The sequence below is a fragment of the Poromitra crassiceps genome, assembly GCF_964638095.1.
Source record: "Poromitra crassiceps genome assembly, chromosome: 3".
Taxonomy (NCBI): domain Eukaryota; kingdom Metazoa; phylum Chordata; class Actinopteri; order Beryciformes; family Melamphaidae; genus Poromitra; species Poromitra crassiceps.
In genome coordinates, this window is record NC_139625.1 from 24,014,243 (window position 1) to 24,036,766 (window position 22,524).

The 22,524-nt window shown below is 46.2% G+C and overlaps 1 protein-coding gene across 2 annotated transcripts in view; it reads right to left on the reverse strand.

Annotated features, from left to right (window-relative positions):
- Window positions 1-18,396, reverse strand: part of crip2 (cysteine-rich protein 2) — a 31,921-nt gene extending 13,525 nt beyond the window's left edge. For both annotated transcript variants that reach the window (XR_014552578.1, XM_083634171.1), the window contains exons 1-2: window positions 18,292-18,396; window positions 131-225 (exon numbers count right to left, since the gene is read on the reverse strand). Coding sequence is in view for 1 of the 2 variants with exons in the window: in XM_083634171.1 (XP_083490297.1) it covers window positions 131-225; window positions 18,292-18,334 (138 nt within the window). In the remaining variant the exon portion in view is untranslated. The remainder of the gene's footprint in view (window positions 1-130; window positions 226-18,291) is intronic.
- Window positions 18,397-22,524: the final 4,128 nt, after the last annotated feature.

Here is a 22,524-nt window from a genome sequence, read left to right on the forward strand (position 1 = left end):
GCTGTATTAGTGATGTCAGACACACTGTTGAACACTGCTGTATTAGTGGTGTCAGACACACTGTTGAACACTGCTGTATTAGTGATGTCAGACACACTGTAGTGTTGCTGGCTGCTGGTGTTTGACTGACCTCAGCATGGCCTCCTGCATTCAGAAGCTTGTTGCAGCGGTCACACTTCAGGCACATCTTGTGCCAGTCCTTCCCCAGTGATGACACCTTTTCAGCTGCACGCCAAAGGGAGGGGGAGAGAGAGGGGTGTGGGGAGGGGGAGAGAGAGGGGTGTGGGGAGGGGGAGAGAGAGGGGTGTGGGGAGGAGGAGAGAGAGGGGTGTGGGGAGGGGGAGGGGGAGTGTAAGGGGCATTGTCAGTGAAAACATTCAGATAAAGCAGCATTTATACACATTACTCTGAACAATGGCCTTTATTTTTTTCCCGTCAATTGTAATGGACCTTTGTATAATGCATAATGTGCCGTTCAATCTCTCAGCTCGGAGGGGAATTACGTCCTCCATTGCTTCACTCTCCAGAATAATGATCAGCCTGTATCTGTGTGCGCGCGCCTCCTTCTCAAAACGCCACCATCATGCCAACGAGCGCTTCCACGGGGGGACACTGTGTGTGTGTGTGTGTGTGTGTGTGTGTGTGTGTGAAGCATACAGGATGCCGTGATGATGTCACCGCGGGACGGACAGACAGTGGCGTGAGAGTCCCAGGCCAGCTGGAAGGGAACGGCGGGGGGTGCCCACAGCTAACCCAGATCTCATTGTGTAAGCCCCACCCCCTCCCTCCCGCTATACCCCCCCAACCCCCATTTCCAACCCTCTTCCATCCCGTCCAGACCGACCCCCGACCCCCCCCCCCCCAGACAGGGGAAGGACCCTAAATATACCCTTTGCAATTATAAATAAATCCCTGCTGCTTCCATACAATGGACCCTGTGGAGTCCTGCAGGCCGCAGAGGAAACATCTTCTCTTATCACTGCAGGGCACAGTCAGCCGGACAGCAGCGTCTGTTTCCTACATACCTTCACTCATAAAAGACACACACACACACACACACACACACACACACACACACACACACACACACACACACACACACACACAGGCGGCAAGACAGACAGACAGACAGACAGACAGACACAACTCTCTCCCATGCTCAGAGTATTACTTTATAGGATCTGTCTACTCCCTGGAGGGCTTTCTGCTTTCTGTTCTGTTTCACTGTCAGTTTCCACCGTTAATTACACTGAGACAAACAGTCAACAACAAGGCCCTGGAGACGAGCGGGGAGTGTGTGTGTGTGTGTGTGTGTGTGTGTGTGTGTGTGTGGTGGTGTGAGGAGTGCTGACCTGGACAGAGGAGACTGGCGGTCGTATTAAATCACCCTAAAGGATGCTGTTAGTCAAAACTAAAGCCCAACATAAATCACACCGTGGTTCATTCATTTCCTCCAGTGTTTTAACGGAAATGTATGAATGGGACTGGCAGCGTACACGCGCGCGCGTGTGTGTGTGTGCATCATTGACAGAAATCAGAGGATAACCGCAAAGAGACAGTGTTTATCTGCTCTGGTTGTGTCTGTTTTAATTCTCCTAAATCAGAGTATAGCCACAAACCTTAAGACACCTTTAGACGGTGTTTAGAGTGTATGAATGGAATGGAGTGTGTGTGGGCGTGCCCGTGATTTATTTCCTCTTAAATCTGAGGATAGCTACATGACAGCACTGAAGAGATTATGGCTGCAATACAGAAGCCCTCCGTGTGTGTGTGTGTGTGTGTGTGTGTGTGTGTGTGTGTGTGTGTGTGTGTGTGTGTGTGTCTCATTGATTGTCTCAGAAGCCCCTGACACACCTCTAGTCGGTGTTGAAAGGAGAGTGTATGAATGGGAAGTTGGGAACAGACATGCCAGTGTGGCTGCCCTCATTTCTGTTTGTGACTGTGTGTGTGTGTGTGTGTGTGTGTGTGTGTGTGTGTGTCTGTGTGCGTGTGAGAGAGAGACTGTGTGTGTGTGTGTGTGTCTGTGTGCGTGTGAGAGAGGCTGTCTGTGTGTGTGTGTGTGTGTGTGTGTGTGTGTGTCTGTGTGTGTCGACTCGTAATAAAGTGCACTGTTTAACAGCTCCCTGCTTGAAAGGGCAGTTGTTATTGTAAGAGGGGTGAGCCTGTCAGAAGGGTGTCTGTCTGCATTATGTGTGTGTGTGTGTGTGTGTGTGTGTGTGTGTGTGTGTGTGTGTGTGTGTTGGGGGGGATGGGATCTGCATCTGGTCCAGCTGTTTACAGCTCTCCCCCCCGCTACCAGCCACCTTCTATCCTTATTATCCCTGTATTCATACACCCCCTATAACGGTCTTGTCTTTGAGTTGCTATTATTGATATTGATATTATTGCATGGATGCACTTGCTAGTGCTCGAGTTCATAAAAGATACAATATGCGTGTGCCCGCCCCATATGCCTCGCATGCACGCACACGCGCACACACACACACACACACACACACACACACACACACACACACACACACACACACACACAGCCTGACTGGACCACTGCAAAGAGAAATCAGTCAATAATACACTCAGGTCTATCAAGTGGACCAAGTCTATAGGAAAGGTGGACCCACATGAAGCTTACATCCTCACCCACAAACGTAAAGCCAGCAGCTCGCCCGCCTCTTCGTTAAGGCAACATCGTCAGGGTAAACGCACACACTTGTGTCAACAAACAAGCTCCTGTTCCCAGGAAACTCTCTCCGGATATTCACATTAACACAGTCAACACTGATGAGGATGTGCCAAATCCTTTCAGCCAATCTCTTTTCTCGACCATGAACCTAATTAGCCCGACTCCAAAGCATTCCCCTGTGCTTTAATGTACATAGTGCAAATACCGGAGTCAACGACCCTCTATTTTGACGCTATGGGATCGAGCCACAAAGCCGGCAAAACGTCTGGCCTCTCATTGCTGTCTGTCTTTGCTGCAGGCCGAGTGCAGACTAATATCTGGAATTAAGTAGGTCCATTAAAAGTTCTTATTTTTAGATGCTCCAGTAGTTCTAAAGTGAATTGTACAGAAGCGCTACAAATGTTTGATCACGGTTTCCTCAGTGACATAATTCAGTCAATCCTATAATAATGCGAAGTCTCTGTGAGCAGATTTATGTGCCATTTTATGTGCGATCGTGCAGAATCTTCCAGGAAGTGTTAAACAGCACCCCTGCGGGTGAGGGTGACCTAACAGAGCCGGGTTTTTGACTGAGGTAATTAGGGCTAGGGCCGACTAAATGGGCAAAAATGGCTAATTAGCGGCCAAAATTAGTCAACAACACGGGTTCAGCACCATGGAGAGATCCGTTCGTCAGCTACTGATGGAGCTCACCTGAGTGGAGTTGGAATCAGCGAAGGAAGTGAATTATGAAAACTCTCTGGCGGGAGAGAGGAGAGGCTGAATGTCAAGTCTGTGAGCGAGGCCTGATGAGATGGCCACCGATTGTGTGCTCCAACCAATCAGAACTAAGAATGCTAAGTGTGTGTGTGTGTGTGTGTGTGTGTGTGTGTGTGTGTGTGTGTGTGTGTGTGTGTGTGTGTGTGTGAGTGAGTGAGTGAGTAGAAATTGTGTACGGCCACAGTTAAGCCATTTTAGGTGCGAATCTTTCAGGAAGTGTGACGTGCTGACTGACAGATGATGCTATTCACCTTATTCACCACGCCCACTTTTTCTCTCTTCCGCGTTCAACGCAAACGTATTTGTTCTTCCGGTTCAGCGCTAGTTGCCTACTGTGGCTAATATTAGCCGCTAGTTAGTTATGTTATATGGCAGTAAAATGCCACTGAATGACCAAATTGATATAACTTTTAACCATTTCGAGTAACACTGTTTCCATACGGATCACCAGCGTTAGTTTGTTGTTTATGTAAGGGATAATGTATATTGAGGCGGTGATTACGGGGGAAATAATGACCGACAGGTGGATTGAGCCCGACGCGCCAGCGGAGGGCTTAATCGTTCACCTGAAGGTCATTATTTCCCAGTAATCACCGCCTCAATATACATTATCCCGCTTAGAACACGGCCTACAACTAAATCATTCAATAATCTGACAAAAATAATTATTCAAATAGATTTTTTAATAGCGTTTTCAACGACAAAGCGGTTTCATTCGTAATTGGCACACAAGACACCACAGCTGCAACTGGTTGGCCTAATTACGGTAGTAGTGTCTTGCTGACAAAAAGCTCTTATCAACTGATTAATCCAGGTGTGGCAGAGCAGCGGTCGGTTGTCGAGAAATAATGACCGGTGAATATTGTTGATTGACCAATCAGAATCGAGTATTCAAGAGAGCCGTGTTCTAAAACATGGCTATATTCATAACGTTTTCTATCTCGGATGCGTTATTTCGAATCCCACATAGGTTACGCTGGCGCAAAACGTGTGGGTTTCAGGACGAAACAGTCTCGAGCCACTAACGTCATCTTTAGAGCACAATATTCCTGGAATGCAAGTTTAACTAAACAGTTACATGTCCTCTGCATTCTACATAAAATTAAGATATTACGGGTTGTTTTATTTTGTATGTTACATACTTATTGGCCAAGATATGTTAGTTTATGGGGGAGTAATTCTGCCAGTTTAGGAGGGGAGTGTGGGCGGCCATCTTGCCTGCAGGGTTTTTGGCAAGTCTAAAACGGAAATACTATTACGAAATGACGTAATGCGGAAGCCCATGTGTGGGCAAAGAATAAGGTGAATAGAGTAAAACACTTGGCACTGCAGCACTGTCAGCTGCTGAGCTTCATTCATCAGTTCTTGTGGTAAGCTCTTCTTCATTCCTAAGCTCTCTGGTCAACATCTAAAGAACTGGTTTAACAGGTTGAAATAACTGAGATGGTTTGTCTACCTGACTTAACCCCAGTGTTTACAAATGCCTGCCTTCATTTGTGATGACAATTCAGCAGAAACTTGAGCTGAGGTCTTAGGATAGGAGACAATGTTTTACTTTAACTGTACTATTACAGTATGTACCATGCAAATCCATGAATATCAAAAAGCCCAAAGCACGAGTATTTGATTATTTAGATGCTTTTACTTCGCTATGCAAAAAGCATTTAAATCATGAATTACTCACACGTCTGGTCTTCATAAAACATGATAGGCTATTTATATGGAACATATATGTGTATGTGGCCTATTTCTTTTTACACATATAGAAGCATACTCTATATAGGCCTATTGGACACTGTTACAGAACACAACTGAGTAAACACACAGTTTTCCTCATTTGGGAAAATCCAGGCCCAGAGAACAGGTAGAAGACAGCTGCTAATAGCCATAAATGATGGCCCATAATATCTGTCCAGTACAGTAGAAATCATATGAGGCCAAAGCATGAACTGTGGGATAAGGCTGTTGTGTTCTCTCATGGACTGAACTCATTCACATGACACCACTTTCCCTCTTCCTGACAAATTGGAGTCATAAGGCATCTGATGAAAGAGGAAAATTCAACAATTTATTTAACATCAAATATACATGTACAGTATATACTGTACATTATCGCACCGTTCGCACGGACACTATCCTAACACCCACACACCCCAACTATGTGTCACTTTAAAGGACTTTTTTTTTACTTTGCACTTTATGATTTGAGACTGTTTTCTGTTTTGCTTCATCTTCTGCTATAGCTGCACTGCATACTTGCATGAAGTCAAATTCCTCGTTTGTAATCCGATTACTCACTATGGCTATTCAAATGAATCTTGAATATGGTGTCTTTGTAAACATGCCAAGGCATATGAGATTAGCCATGTGCGTTTCCATTCAGAGCTGCATCAAAGAACATCATTCTAAGCTTTAATCAAATAAACTTTTTATTTATATAATATGACATGATGATGGACATATACTTGGGACCATATTGTGAGGGAAAACATACAGTATACACAGATTATTTTGTGTGTATATGGGCAGAGATGCTGCTCCCTCCCTCAGCCAGCCAGGGACAGCAGCAGAATGGGAGCAGGCCCAGGGAAAAGCATGTAAAAACACACTGTAATTAGACGGGGCATTAAACAACAGAACTTGTACATTAACAACGGGTCTACAGGGGCGAACATTAACGGCCCATTTCTCCAAACGCCTTAATTACAGTTGCTTAATTATCAACAATAACAGGCAGCTGCACCCAAACAGCAGAGCTCACGATGCACTGAGTTTCACCCCGGGCCAGGAGAGGAGAGGAGAGGAGGGGAGAGGAGTGGAGAGGAGAGGAGAGCAGAGGAGAGGAGAGGAGAGGAGAGGAGAGGAGGGGAGAGGAGAACAGAGGAGTGGAGAGGAGGGGATAGCAGAGGAGAGGAGAGGAGGGGATAGCAGAGGAGAGGAGTGAATGGGAGAGGAGGGGAGAGGAAAGGAATGGAGAGGAAAGGAAAGGAAGGGAGAGGTATGGAGATGAGAGGAGTGGAGAGGAGGGGAGAGGACGGGAGAGGAGATGAGAGGTGGGGAGAGGAGAGGAGGGGAGTGGAGAGGAGATGAGAGGAGGGGAGAGAAGAGGAGAGGAAAGGAGGGGAGAGGAAAGGAATGGAGAGGAAAGGAAGGGAGAGGTATGGAGAGGAGAGGAGTGGAGAGGAGGGGAGAGGAGGGGAGGGGAGTGGAGAGGAGATGAGAGGTGGGGAGAGGAGAGGAGGGGAGTGGAGAGGAGATGAGAGGAGGGGAGACAAGAGGAGAGGAGGGGAGATGAGAGGAGAGGAGAGGTGGGGAGAGGAGAGGAGGGGAGAGGACGGGAGAGGAGAGGAATGGAGAGGAAAGGAAGGGAGAGGTATGGAGAGCAGAGGAGTGGAGAGGAGATGAGAGGTGGGGAGAGAAGAGGAGAGGAGGGGAGTGGAGAGGAGATGAGAGGAGGGGAGAGAAGAGGAGAGGAGGGGAGATGACTGGTGGGGAGAGGAGATTCTTTTCCCTCTTCGCTTTACTCAAGGTCTGAAAAGTCACGAGTCACGACTGATAAATAAGCACAAGGTACTGCACAACATTTACACAGCTGAACCCCCGGCCCGCCCGCAACGCGACAGGAATGTGGGCCAGGCTTTGGGCTCTGACATGTCATATAGCTGCTCTCTTCTCTTGTCACTCAATAACGCCATCAGGGTGCAACGGGGGAAATCCAATGTTTTCCACAATTAGAGGACGATGCCACGGCGTGCTGCCTGGCGTGCTGCCTGGCGTGCTGCACGAGCTCATCTCTGTACGTGTTGCTCACTGTTAGCCTGTTATTGACTGGGGCCCAGATAGAATCAGCAGCGACTGAAGAGGCTAATGTTTCTGATTGTTGGCTGGCAATAAGCGGGCGGGTCCATTTTAAGCTGACATTATCTCACTGAAGGTTCATATTTCCACTGTACTTTTGTTTGCCCTGATTTCTGGGTCAAAGTGTGTAAAGAAGTTGATACCATATTTGGGGGAAATTGACCCTTGACCCTATCTCCTGCATTCTGGGACTACATACGGCAGCATTAAACCTTGTCTCCTCTTCATTGAAGCTGCTCAATGTGCTTTCACCTTATTCTTTGCCCATACAAGAACGCTTCTGCATGACGTCATTTCGTAATCGTCTTTCCGGTTTTAAACACGGAAGTAGAGTACGCCTACCGCAGTCATTTAGACTTGCCAAAAAGCTGTTTTCAAGCTAAAAAACCCCAAACTGTTTTAAAGTTTTAATATTTGTCGGGTGAGAACGTAACATATATGTGACCAGTTTATCAGAATAACGCCTATTGGAAATCTTTAACAAGCAGCGAGGACCGGGAGCGCTGACTGTGCTGACACCGGTCGGACTAGCTATCTGTCAAACAAACCCTACTGTAGTTAGGCTACTGGCAGTGAGAAAACACTGTCGACGTGCTTTTGTAACTAACGTTAAATGCCGACCGGGTACAGCCATCGCCAACTAGCGCTGAACCGGAAGAACAAATACGTTGCGTCGAACGCGGAAGAGAGAAAAAGTGGGCGTGGTGAATAAGGTGATTAGTGCAAGAAGATGTGTTCTTCTTCAGTGGATTTCAGACTCAGCTCCCACAGTTTCACAGTGGATTCGGTGTTATGGAACTTCTCCCTTTGGAAGCTATCAGCTTTTGGCTCAGGGATAAGCCATTACATTTTTTACAAATCTGGAACCCCTTTCTGGACTATATTGGAGAGGATAGGGCCCAGGCCCTTCAGAGTGGTCTCTTACGGACTAGCATGGACTGCATATCTCTCTAGGTCTTAACATGTAATAAGCCTTTATCTAATATTTATTATAATATCTAAATACCCCTGCTATACCTATTTCTACAGTGTTAACCTTCTGCCTGCTGTACGTGCTCTGTGTGTTTGTTTTTGTTTGGTTTCTCCCTTTCTGTTTTGCTTTTATTATTTTTGTGGAGATTGTGTTGTGGGTGAGTGGGAAGAGAGAGCATATTCTGTGTTATCCCATTCAACACTAACTGTTTATCCCTCTGCTAAAACTGAATAAACATACTTATTAAAAAACCCTGACATTATCAAATGGCCCACATGATTAAAACTGTAAAGGAATGATCACCATATTTGGGACAAATTAAACTTGAGCCATGACGTAACCATGTTACAAAGCCATTTGGAAACAGTTCTAAATCACGGCTGGCTGGATTCACTTCCGTTGCAGCCCTTGGTAATGTGGACCCATCTGTTCAGCTGTGTTCATACTGTCAATTCACACACACACAAACGCACACGCACACACACACACACACACAAGCACACACGCACACACACACACACAGCTCAATCCCCATCCCCCGCTTCTCTTTCCCTCCATCCATCAGTGACAGCTGAGTCCATGCATTTGTCTTTGTCTTTGTCAAAGTGTGTGATGACTCTATGTCCCATTGCACAGCTATACAGTATGTATGTATGTATGTATGTATGTATGTATGTATGTATGTATGTATGTACTGTATGTATGTATGTATGTATGTATGTATGTATGTATGTGACTCCTATAAGTTAAGTAGCAGAGCAACACATGATGGGCCAGCTCAGGGCCTGGGGCAGGAAGGAACAAACAAGCAGCCTGCGTTTCCGTCTCCACATCCTCCCTCCATTCTGCTCTCTGGAGTAACAAACACCCTCAAGGACATGTGCTCTTTTCCTTGGATTAAACACAATGGCCATTCAGGGGGGGCAAACACTGGTGTTCAACCCCACCCAGCGCACTGACTTTGAAGGTGTTTTTCCCCAGGCAGGCAGCATCACACACCCAGTGCTAGGGGTGCTCCGATCCGGCTAAGCCACGATCCGATCCGATTTCCGATTCCTGGGGTCACGATCCGATTCCAGAATTGATTCTCGATTCCAACGATTCTCGATTCCAACGATTCTCGATTCCAGAATCTAGAATCGATTCTCAATTATGTAGTTTTATATTGTAATAACACACAAAGGTAAATATAAGACAAAAAATGACAAATGTATTAATGCTGAACTTCAAATTCAACTTCTGTATTTACAGTCAGGGCCTAAATTCATTTTGCAAACTAGGGGGGAATTCCCCCCTTATGTTCTTCAGATAAGATGGATTTATAGGCTGGGGGGGATCTGTAGACTTTGAGAAGGATTTATAGATTTTGGGGGGAATACATTAACCAGAGTTCTTAAGTGCAGGAGGTGGTGGCACCGTGGCAGTACAGTACACACAAATGACATGAACATTTGGACACTTATTCAGCCGGTATCTTGCACTGTAATTTTTTTTTTTTTTTTTACGATTTTAAGAATCGATTCTTGGGAGTTTGCAATCGATCCAGGAATCGTGGCATTAAGAATCGCGATCCTTTCAGAATCGATTTTTTGGAGCACCCCTACCCAGTGCACTGACTTTGGAGTAGAGGCATATGAAATCAGTTTTATTTTTTTCCAAATTCAATTTTAATTTAGGGGTTAGGAGCGATATTTTTTTGCTTTTTTTGATGACTTGGCTCTCTCAGACAGCCTCTTCGACATGTTTCTCAAGGTGAAAACTTAAGTTGTGAGGTGATGTAAGGGTTCCACGCAAGACTGACCCCCCTCTCAAAACACCCCAATCTAAAACTGAATCATTTCTCTAGGTCTATTTAACAATTATGGAATCATTTAGGTTACTACGATCATTAGATCTACTTCTTCATTTGATCATTAGGCCTACTTTTATCAATTTCAGCCAAATTATGGAAAATTCTGCAATATTCCATCATGTTTTACAGTTGATTCCATTTTTATTACCAAATTCCATGACTCCGTCAGTTTTTTCCGTTTTGCGGAAATCATATGGCCCTGACTTTGGAGGTGTTTTTCACCAGGCAGGCAGCATCACACACCCAGGCTGTCTACATTTTGTGGGTATGTGTGTGGCGGCTTGGGGTCAATTCGTCCTCAATTCAAAATGCAAACTGAAACTGCAATTTGCAAATGATTATGCATTCATTCACCATAATGTCTTAAGGGCTGCACAATTTGGGCTAAAATTATAATCCTGATCATTGTGCTTGGTATTTTGGTTAGTGTTGATGATTTGGGGGGACAGATTTATTATGATGATTAGATGTGATTAAAAGTCTAGCCGTACGTGAAAGATGGATGTAAGATACCAAAGACAAGCAAATATGCAACGGAAGAGGAGTTTCTCACTTTTGAAGAACATCCTCTGCTGGATTTGAGTGACCTGAAAGTGAATTGACCCCAACAGTGGTGTGCTGGACATTAGAGCTGATTAGCTCTGAGACCATGTGTGCTTGTAGTTCTCTGCGGTGGCTCTGCAGGGTGGGGACTGATGGCACCAAACCTCTGGGACACGTGTCTGTCTGGATGCCTCTCTCTCCCTGTGGCTGATGCTCTCTCTCCCTGTGGCTGATGTCTGTCTGGATCCCTCTCTCTCTCCCTGTGGCTGATGCAACCCCACAGCAAAACCTCTGTGGAGGTGGCCTCAGTCGGGGCGAGGTTTCCTCTCCAGCCTGTCTCCCTTTCTCTCCCTCCCTCTTTCTGTGAATAAAGACCTCGTCAATCCTGCAGGCTGACGTAAATGAGCTGCAGTTAACTCACATCCTGTCTGAGGCAAAGTGCCCTTTCACAGTCCCCTCCCTCACGCCCGTGCCCGCTCACCCCACACTGCATCCCATCGCTAACCAGCCAGGACACCCTGTCCCTGGCAAGAGGGACTACAACATAAGCCTGGACTGCGTGACTAGCCTACAAAGTAGTGGACCGTGCCTTCAACCGTGGGAGTAGACCCAGTGTCGGTAGGACGGCACCAACCCTGTTATAGATCTAGGCTGTTATAGATCTAGGCTGTTATAGATCTAGACTGTTATAGATCTAGACTGTGGTAATGGGATAAATATGATGCCTCCTGGAAATTGGAATAGACATGTGACAGAGCCATAGAAGGTAGTAGTGCTTGTATCGCTTTGACTGAAATCATCTGAGTCTTAATGTAGATCAAGTTGTTTCTGTCTACAATCAATAACTGAAACACGTGGTGCATTGGAGTAATTCCTTTTGACTGTGATCTGACTTTTCCCACACAACACATGCACACAGTGAATAATTTGGCTGCTGCTTTAACTGCAAACAACCAAATCAGTTCCTCTGTCCATTACAGAAAAGGCCACACTGTAACAAGGTGGAACTGTTTCACCTGTGTTTGTCCATCTGCTGTTACAGAAAAGGCCACACTGTAACAAGGTGGAAGCGTTTCACCTGTGTTTGTCCATCTGCTGTTACAGAAAAGGCCACACTGTAACAAGGTGGAAGCGTTTCACCTGTGTTTGTCCATCTGCTGTTACAGAAAAGGCCACACTGTAACAAGGTGGAAGCGTTTCACCTGTGTTTGTCCATCTGCTGTTACAGAAAAGGCCACACTGTAACAAGGTGGAACTGTTTCACCTGTGTTTGTCCATCTGCTGTTACAGAAAAGGACACACTGTAACAAGGTGGAAGCGTTTCACCTGTGTTTGTCCATCTGCTGTTACAGAAAAGGCCACACTGTAACAAGGTGGAACTGTTTCACCTGTGTTTGTCCATCTGCTGTTACAGAAAAGGACACACTGTAACAAGGTGGAAGCGTTTCACCTGTTGTGTTTGTCCATCTGCTGTTACAGAAAAGGCCACACTGTAACAAGGTGGAAGCGTTTCACCTGTGTTCCTCTGTCCTTCTGCTGTTACAGAAAAGGCCACACTGTAACAAGGTGGAAGCGTTTCACCTGTGTTCCTCTGTCCTTCTGCTGTTACAGAAAAGGCCACACTGTAACAAGGTGGAAGCGTTTCACCTGTGTTCCTCTGTCCTTCTGCTGTTACAGAAAAGGCCACACTGTAACAAGGTGGAAGCGTTTCACCTGTGTTTGGCTGCACCCAATGTAATACCATCTGCTTTAGAGGATCATATTTGTGCCTCAAAAAGGGCAGAGAAAATGGGCCCTCGTGGACTGGCTGCACAGAGGCTCAGAGGTTATGCAATGGCCTCGACTGAAGAAATGACGTTACATAACAGACAAGGCACATTCACACAAGCCATGGGGGGCAGCCAAGTGGAAAACAGGGTCCTCTACAGTAGTGTTGACAGGAAAGAGCGCGGAGGAATGAAGAAAGATTGTGTGCATGTTTGGGGTAGAGGAGGATGAAAAGAAGTGTGTGTGTGTGTGTGTGTGTGTGTGTGTGTGTGTGTGTGTATATATATATGTGTGTGTGTGTGTGTGCGTGTGTGTGTGTGTGCGTGTGTGTGTGTGTGTGTGTGTGTGTGTGTGTGTGTGTGTGTGGGAAATAATGTGCTGGGCTCCGGGTTGAGACTGGACGAAGGTACTCTGCCCCCCCTGAACGGACAAACCAGCACACGGGGACAGAAAGAGCCTTGTGTGAATAGACATGTCGTCTCTCATTAGAATGCATGAGGTGCTTTGAGGGTCTGCCTTTAAATAAAGGACAGCCATCCCGGCCCATTTCTCTGTACTTAAAATCCAGGGGAAGTGGAACTCAGGGCCTGAGGCAAGACCCAGTGATTGAAGGGAGGGAGAGAGAGAGAGAGAGAGAGAGAGAGAGAGAGAGAGAGAGAGAGAGAGTGGGGAAAAGAGAGAAACTCTCACAGCAGAACACCATTAGTTGTCATTAGTTTCTCGTATATTCACTTGAGTTGCACAAAGAGCCATTGCTGCCATTTGTGATGTACGAGAGCCAGCGCTGCTGCTGGACCGCTCAGCCACATTCAGATCTAGAGTTGGGAGATATACGGTTCTCTCTCTCTCTCTCTCTCTCTCTCTCTCTCTCTCTCTCTCTCTCTCTCTCTCTCTCTCTCTCTCTCTCTCTCTCTCTCTCTCTCTCTCTCTCTCTCTCTCTCTCTCTCTCTCTCTCTCTCTCTCTCTCTCTCTCTCTCTCTCTCTCTCTCTCTCTCTCTCTCTCTCTCTCTCTCTCATTCCCACCGGGTCGATGACCTGGTCACTAGTCAATAGTCCCCGGTGCGTTTCTCAGTATCTCTCTGCACTACTGCAACTGACAGATGGGAAGCCACAATGTGGGAACAGTAGGGAATCTGAGTTCAGCCACCCTGCTGCACTTGAAAAAGTCATATCCGAGCAACCCTTGAGATGTGGTTACATTCTTTTAATGCCAGGGTTTCTTCTTCTTCTTCTTCTTGTGATGTTATTTATTTGGGTTTCTGAAAATAAATCTGCCAGTGCGAGACATGCCTTTTTAGCCTGCCGACTCGTCTGAGTGATTGAAAGGCAGAGACAGCAGTTCAATCCTACAGTCAATAACATTTGCCTTTTAGTGGCAATGAAATGACCCCATCTGAAGACAGCTGTCCAATAAAGTAACGGACGGAAAATAATAAAACATTTCCTGCAACAACAAAACGAAAAACGTTTCCATTCCAGACGGTGGCTCACCGCCGCTATTTGAAATGACATTTTTGCAGAGGGGGGAGAGAGACAGAGAGAGAGAGAGAGAGAGAGAGAGAGAGAGAGGGCGGAGTTACATGCCATGCCCACTGATTCCAATATTGGGCAACGCCAGCTGGAGGAGCAGGTGGGTAGTGTACTGCAGGGTGGGCCAGTCCCCGCTCTATATAGCAACACCATGAACCACTCTCTCTCCACAAGAAAAATGGGAGCACCTTTTGATCCTTATACGGTCGGGGGAAAAGACAATTTCCTCGATCAATAACACATGTCCTGGTGTAGATCAAAAGCAGCTCCACGTTTCTCGCCCCTGTTCCATCCTGCATCCAGACTTCCACCAGTCTACAGATCTAACTTCAGCCAAGCACAGGAGTCTCAAGAGAGATACTTCCACCAATCTACACATCTAACTTCAGCCCAGCACAAGAGTCAAGAGAGAGACTTCCACCAGTCTACACATCTAACTTCAGCCCAGCACAGAGCACAGGAGTGAGAGAGAGAGAGAGCGAGAGAGAGAGAGAGAGAGAGAGAGAGAGAGAGAGAGAGAGAGAGAGAGAGAGAGAGAGAGACTTCCACCAGTCTACAGATCTAACTTCAGCCCAGCACAGGAGTCTCAAGAGAGAGACTTCCACCAGTCTACAGATCTAACTTCAGCCCAGCACAGGAGTCTCAAGAGAGAGACTTCCACCAGTCTACACATCTAACTTCAGCCCAGCACAGGAGTCTCAAGAGTCAAGAGAGAGACTTCCACCAGTCTACACATCTAACTTCAGCCCAGCACAGGAGGGTCAAGAGTCAAGAGAGAGACTTCCACCAGTCTACACATCTAACTTCAGCCCAGAACAGGAGTCTCAAGAGAGAGACTTCCACCAGTCTACAGATCTAACTTCAGCCCAGCACAGGAGTCTCAAGAGAGAGACTTCCACCAGTCTACACATCTAACTTCAGCCCAGAACAGGAGTCTCAAGAGTCAAGAGAGAGACTTCCACCAGTCTACAGATCTAACTTCAGCCCAGCACAGGAGGGTCAAGAGTCAAGAGAGAGACTTCCACCAGTCTACACATCTAACTTCAGCCCAGAACAGGAGTCTCAAGAGTCAAGAGAGAGACTTCCACCAGTCTACAGATCTAACTTCAGCCCAGCACAGGAGGGTCAAGAGTCAAGAGAGAGACTTCCACCAGTCTACACATCTAACTTCAGCCCAGCACAGGAGTCTCAAGAGAGAGACTTCCACCAGTCTACAGATCTAACTTCAGCCCAGCACAGGAGTCTCAAGAGAGAGACTTCCACCAGTCTACGATCTAACTTCAGCCCAGCACAGGAGTCTCAAGAGAGAGACTTCCACCAGTCTACAGATCTAACTTCAGCCCAGCACAGGAGGGTCAAGAGTCAAGAGAGAGACTTCCACCAGTCTACAGATCTAACTTCAGCCCAGCACAGGAGTCTCAAGAGAGAGACTTCCACCAGTCTACGATCTAACTTCAGCCCAGCACAGGAGTCTCAAGAGAGAGACTTCCACCAGTCTACACATCTAACTTCAGCCCAGAACAGGAGTCTCAAGAGTCAAGAGAGAGACTTCCACCAGTCTACAGATCTAACTTCAGCCCAGCACAGGAGGGTCAAGAGTCAAGAGAGAGACTTCCACCAGTCTACACATCTAACTTCAGCCCAGCACAGGAGTCTCAAGAATCAAGAGAGATACTTCTACCAGTCTAAAGATCTAACTTCAGCCCAGCATAGGAGTCTACAGAGAGAGACTTCTACCAGTCTACAGATCTAACTTCAGCCCAGCACAGGAGTCTACAGATACCAGTCTACAGATCTAACTTCAGCCCAGCACAGGAGTCTACAGATACCAGTCTACAGATCTAACTTCAGCCCAGCACAGGAGTCTACAGATACCAGTCTACAGATCTAACTTCAGGCCAGCACAGGATTCCTCACATGTCTCTGGACTCTGGAGCCTCGAGAGAGAGCCAAGAGGTTTCTGAGAGGAGGATGTATGTAGGAGGTGGAGCTGCTGATAGGAGGATGTATGTAGGAGGTGGAGCTGCTCATCTCATTCTATAGAAGCGGTCTGAAATTCCTTGCTGACATCATGTTGATGTTTCAGGCCGTGGGCAGCTCGGCAGCTCTTCCTCCCTGACCTCTCCCGCTCTCCCTCCCTGACCTCTCCTCTCCCTTGCCTCGTCATAGCTCTGGCAGCCTCATCCTCTCCTTGCAATGACTGAAATGTATTTTAATATTAGGGCCATGAAACTCCTTCGCTCACTTCCTCCACTCCTCCCTAGTTTGACGTCTAACTCCACTCAAGCTGGTTAGCTGCTCCCAGCATCATCATCCATCCAGCTTCTCTACAGTCGGCTCAGCCCCAGGCAGGCGCACTCCACCCAACGCAACACACCCCAGCCATGCTAAAAATAGACAGGACAGACAGGATCTCAGTGTGTTACATACAAAAAGTGTTAAATCATAGAGGAGCTGTGACTAACGCGCCGACATGCTGCTGCGAATTAAGGCTGCAGCACAAAAGAATAATCAGATGTGCATGATTTTATTTTCGGAAAATAAATCTCATTTGCCCGCGTATTCTTTCCGGTCCAGCAGGACCCATAGGATGAGCAGCAGCTGTGCCAGTCCGGTTACGTAAGAGAGGACTTTCATCCACTCACATAATTGATTTGGACCCGGTGAAAGCTCTGGGTGCTGCCAAGTGTGGGAAGGATCAGCAGCACCAAAGAGCGAAATGTGTTTTTGTTGTGTGGCAGACAGCAAAACAAACATGCAAAGATTATTCAGGATTCAACAGAACGCCAGCATATGCCCCCTAAAGATAAATCCATCCTAACTCAAAAATTGAAAAGGGGGCACGACGTCACGACATCATGTGAAATCTCAGATTCAAAGCAGCCATAGATTTTTCCAATTATCTTCCCACGCTGATCTCTCTTATTTATCTGCTTTGCTTTTGCACAGTTCAATGTGCAGTACGTGTGAACCTCTTGCAGAATACAATGTCACCGTTCTTCTCGTAAATATGACATCTTCCTCAGTGTGACCACTGACCAAGTGTGAATCACAGCTCTTTGCCCAAGTGGCTGTTGTTGTTTGGCATCTCTGTTTGCAAGCAGGTTGTGTTCCCACTGACACAGCATGATGTTACTATGCTCCTCTATGAGTGGGCAATATCAGCAGTAGCATATGGCATGACTGCACTCTTGGCAGCACCTCCAAAGCCAACTGGCCAGCTTGGATATTTACCAAACACACAAATTAAATATATGACACATGAGACTCAACATAAGATAAATCATTAAAAAAAAGTCTTGTGCAGACAGGGAATGCTTTTCATCACACAAGTCATATGTATTTTATCTGCTTGAAAATCATAATTCACTGAGACGTTTGGCAATGTTTGCTTATGTGGCCTTACGTCTACTCTCCAGCTTTTGGTTTTCCCAAAGTTTGTCTGTAATCAATCATTGACTTTGCAAGGGAGGGACTGAGTTGACCAACTCTTGCTTTGAAATAATGCTTAATCTAAGGAATGCTATGAATCAAGGATTCATTTGGGAATTGTGGGCATGCTTTCATTTTTCCCACCAATGGCCCAAAGTAGTATTGAGCTTGGGGGACACAATATTAGGCTGATGGCACCCATACTGCAACAATGCATTACAATATACATGCAATTATGTTTATGGTATGTTTCAAAGTCTGTATAAATAGGGCAAAAAACATAGCCTACTTGGAGATGATTACATGACGTGCATTTTGGCCAGTCTATGTACATTTTGAAACATAGCCTACCTCAAAACATTCGAATGTGAAATGTAATTTTGCCATAAAAGACAACTTCATATCTAGCTAACTAAAAGCACTGTTGTGTAAGATCACAACACTAACAATGAAAAGTAAGTTAATTAGTGTCCACTCCACACACAAGACAGGTTGATTCTAGATCACGAGTATTATTATAGCTAATAATGAGCGGGATCACCATCTTCATGTGCTAAAGTAATTGCAAAGCAGTGAGCAAAGCCGGTGTAACGTCGATTTTTGCTGCTTTGTCGAAAAATGCTACCGCCGCATAAACCGATAGGGTCTGTCTATCGATTCGCGCTACCCTATCAAAAAATGCTACTTTTTATGTCATGGGTAGTGTATTTTGATGGATCAAATACTCAACATCCCATTTATCAATTTTAAATCAATATTTCAGGGGTAGCATAATTTGATAGTCCAGTAACATCCTATCAAATAATGCTCCCGTCACTTTGCGCACGCGCAGAATCACAAAGTAGCAGTTCTCGACGGGTAGTAGAAATCGACAGAACACCGGCAGCCACTCACCGAAATACACCGTCTTGTCACACTTGGGGCACTTTGAAGCCATGTCGTGATGTTTGGGGTCGAGTGCAGGCGGTCTGTTTTGTTTACTGCAGCGGCGTGTCCACTTTCTTCTTCCGATGACTCTCCAAGAGCAAGTGCTGCTCAGCTCAGTGCCGTTGATCCGTTCACAGAAGCTGGGAGCATCTCTCCAGTTCACCGCTCCTCATTTGCATAGCCCCGCCCCCGCCACGATGTCCCGTCCTGATGCTGCCTTCAGGTGTTGTCGGGAATATTTGGATTGTAACTTGAACGCACATGAACCACATGAACCACCTCAAAGTGGAAAATATACGAAACGAACGAAAGTGATGTATTTTTTTTACGTTATTGATTTGCAGTCTATGTCCATCATTATTTAATGTTCCTCTTTTCACTCTATGCTTAACTTTTGCTTGTCATTTTTGCCTTAAATTTTATAAAAGATTCTGTTGATTGTTCATTCTGCCACTGCAGCACATTTCTGTTGTTACATTTCTAAAAACAAATTTCAAACCATTTGAGGTCCTGTTGCTGTGCCTAGCTAGCACGTTATGTTATCGTTGTGTAGTCAGTGGCATGCAGTTGGGAATTGAACTTGGAACCTCCAGCATGGGAGATGGACGGTCTAGCAAGGAGGCTAAAGCCCACATGGGCTCTATTGTTTATCGCTAGAGCGTCTGCCCACCATGCTGGAGTTTCCCACTTCAAGTCCCAGTTGTGGGTACATTGGTGCTGTGACCCAGATTGGAGTGAGGTTTACTCACTGCACGGCACTACCCGCTGGCTACCGTTACACTGACCCCCCTAAACCTTACTCCCATCCAGGTCACGCCACCAATGTACCCCGTGTTGTGTAGTCCCCCCGCAGCTGGGGATCGAACCGGGCGGGAACCTATGGCATGGGAGGTGGACAATAGCAAGGAGACTAAAACCCATATGGGCTCTAGCGTCTGCCGCTAAAGCATTTCTGAAGGTGTCAGATAGTGAGTGAGGTTTACTCACTGCACAGCGTGACCGGCGGCTACATTACACTGGCTTTCCATTGTCTCTTATGTGATGAAGAGCGTTGCACTGGGCAGGCAGTGTTAAATGCATACATCTTTGGAACAGCTTATATACAATCCAACAACAGCCACCATTGTTCACAGGGTCCATTTGTTACTACTGTACTTCTGAATGCCTTATAATCTATGAATTAAAAACGTTCAAGTATGAGCTTACGAGCAGCACCTGAACGCAGCGCCGCTCTCTCTTTGGACCAGCCTGCGGTCAGTCACAACCAACTCAGGCGGGAGAGCGGTTTGGGCAGGAGAAATCTACAGGGGCAACTTGCACTCCCACTTTCCCCCTTTCCGCTATAGGAGTAGGCCTAGCCCTAGGCAGTGTTTAGTTGAACTACAATGCGCGCTTTCATAGTGAGTGACTCCTAGGAATTTGTTAGGGAAAGGAAGACGCTGAAACGTGGCTGGGGTGGATCAGCTTTCTTAGTAGGCTGCTTCTTCTTCGTGGCATTTGGGCCTGCAGAGGGAGATAGGCGGCACTGAAAAAGCAGTTTTTGAATTTCCCAGAATCCCATTCACTTAATTAATAGACCCATTCATGAGACTTTATCAGTTCCTCCAGCAGGGTGTCTGGTTCTTTCCACAGGGCCTCTTGAGTGTCTGTTATATGTACAGTCTATGGTCTGAGGTCACTCTCTTTCACACATGGGTGCTGTCTGTCTGTCTGTCGGGCTGGTGACACAGAGCAGGTCCCGCTCCAGCAACGGACATTCTCTTCCCACAGCTGTGTGCCGGCTGATTAGCACCCCTCCTTATCTCTGAGCTCACTGTTTTAAAAAGGCATTAAGTCTTAATAACGGTCAGCCGCAGACTCCCGTCTTAAGGTAGTGCTACTGTACACAGGGCAGTCCTGTCCAATGTGTTGCCTCATCACTGTTGATTGGATCACAGAAGTAACTGGGTGCCAGGACAAATTTGAATGGGTTTTTGACCCTGTGGTTCTGGTTTTTGCCTGCTGCTGTGTCCCAAAGTTTACGTAGATAGGGAAACCACATGCACAAAGGAAGAAGTGCTTGTATTTGTTAGCACTTATAGCACATAACCTCTGTCTTTTGTGCATTATTTGGTTTCCCACCTTTCTATTGGAAGTGTCTGACTCTGCCAGAAGGGGGTGCTACTCTTAGGGCAACTGATTTTCCCCCACTGCCTTTATGTGGTGTCCCAAAGTTTCCCATCTATTAGCCTATTTCACATCCCAGGTCAAATCACCCATTTTGTGTCTAAAAGGCAGGAAGTAAAACAGGTGCAAGCAAGACATTGATTAGAGCCCCGGCACTGGAACACCTAAATGGATTGGAAGTTGGAAACCCTCATTAGTGTTCTGCTTGCACCTGCTTTACTTCCTGCCTTTTAGACACAAAATGGATGATTTGGCTGGGATGTGAAATAGGCAAAGTGCACCCCAAAAATCACTGCTCTCATAGTTAGAGTAGAGAGTCTGCCTGTCTCAGCGATGACGGTTTGTTTTCCAGAGAGGACATGGGTTCATTACCGTTCACTTCCAGTCGTTTGCTGCGGTTGCAGGTTTGTTGCCAGTTCAGCTGCAGTGCACAATCTGACCTGCTGAGAGGAGAGGAGGTCAAACAGACACAGAGGGGGATGGAGAGAAAGGGAGAGGCGGGAGATTAAGAGTGAAGAGCCAGTGTTTACTGCAGTCCTCGGTTCACTGAGCATGGCGCTAGCGGGAAAGACGGGTGGGGGGGTGGGGGGGATTACGGTATGATTTTTTTCTTACTTATTCCTTACTTTCTGTAATATAAAACATTTATGTGAGTCAGCTGGGAAAAAAAGAAAATCAGCAGGATTCAGCAAACCTGATAAACTGGGAGTCCTTAGAGAGTCAGGGTATTTGGGGCGAAGCGATAAGACATGATGAGTGATAATGGATTGATGCTGCTGAGGAGGTTCGACCAGGGAGACCGACATGGACATATCCAGGTCACCACCAGCTTTACTTTGAACTTCTTTCTCATCTGGTTCCTGGTTGACGTACACTGCTTCTCCACTACAGACAGACAGCTCCATAAAGAAAAAGGAGCGACGAGGGGCAGTAACATCATCAAAATCTATATCTACCCAACCCCTTATGGACCTCTGACTAATCACCTAACATGGTTACTGTCTTTACTCATGTATGTCTGTTTTTTATTACTTTTCCTCCTTTTTTCGTTAGCCCCTGGGTTCGGTTTTCTTAGTGTTGTAAAAATGATGAAAATGTACAAATAAATAATTGGAAAAAATTAAACTGAGGAGCAGGGGTAATGGGAGCTTCTATCTCTAGCAATGTGACGGACAGCAAACAGAGACAGGCTGCAGCAAGGCAAATACAGCATTTTCTCATTGTCTCTATGATATAATAAGGCTATGAGCCGGTGCGTGGCAGAAAATAAGCTATTTACAGGACATAAATACATGCTTTACAGTTGCCTCTAGGGCCGCTGTTCGAGGCCGTTTCGCGTTTTCGTTTTCAGAAAGTGCTGTTCTGGGTGAGTAGCCTAGTATCAAATAAAAACTTTTCTCATTTGACAGCTCGCAACACAGGTTTCTTCTGCTCCCATGGACAAACATTTAATAGACAGAGACAAACAGTTTCGACCTGAATTGGGTCTTTGTCAGTGTCATGTGAGTAGCCTAGTATAACGTAAACTAAGCTGAAAATAAGGTCCAACTTGTAAAAAAACAGAATTCTCCTTTCACTGTGTTAACTTCTTGTAAATGAAATAATGGTGAATTTTAACAATTCATCAGTTTGCTGGGGACTCCGTGGAACCCCCTCAAGGACTGCTGGTGGTCTCCGGACCCCATGTTGAGAACCACTGTTTTAGACAAGAAAAATCAAAACAAATTGTCAAATTGTCAGTTTTGTTTGTTTTTGGTTTTGTACATAATTATCAACCACACCCTGTTTCAAAACCACAGCAGTGAGAAATAAAATACTATACAGTACACAAGGACCACAAAATGCATTTTGGTCCAGACACTTTAGGGTTCCTGCATGGGTACAGTATATCAGTGGTGCCGCGTCTATGTGCCAACAGCCCGCAAGCAGAACCAGCTGAGCGAGGCGGCGTTCAGCGTGTCAGTGGACCAGCTGGAGCTCCTGCATGGCTCCAGTGCGGTGGGCTCCAGCCCTAACCCCTAACCCAACCCTTCC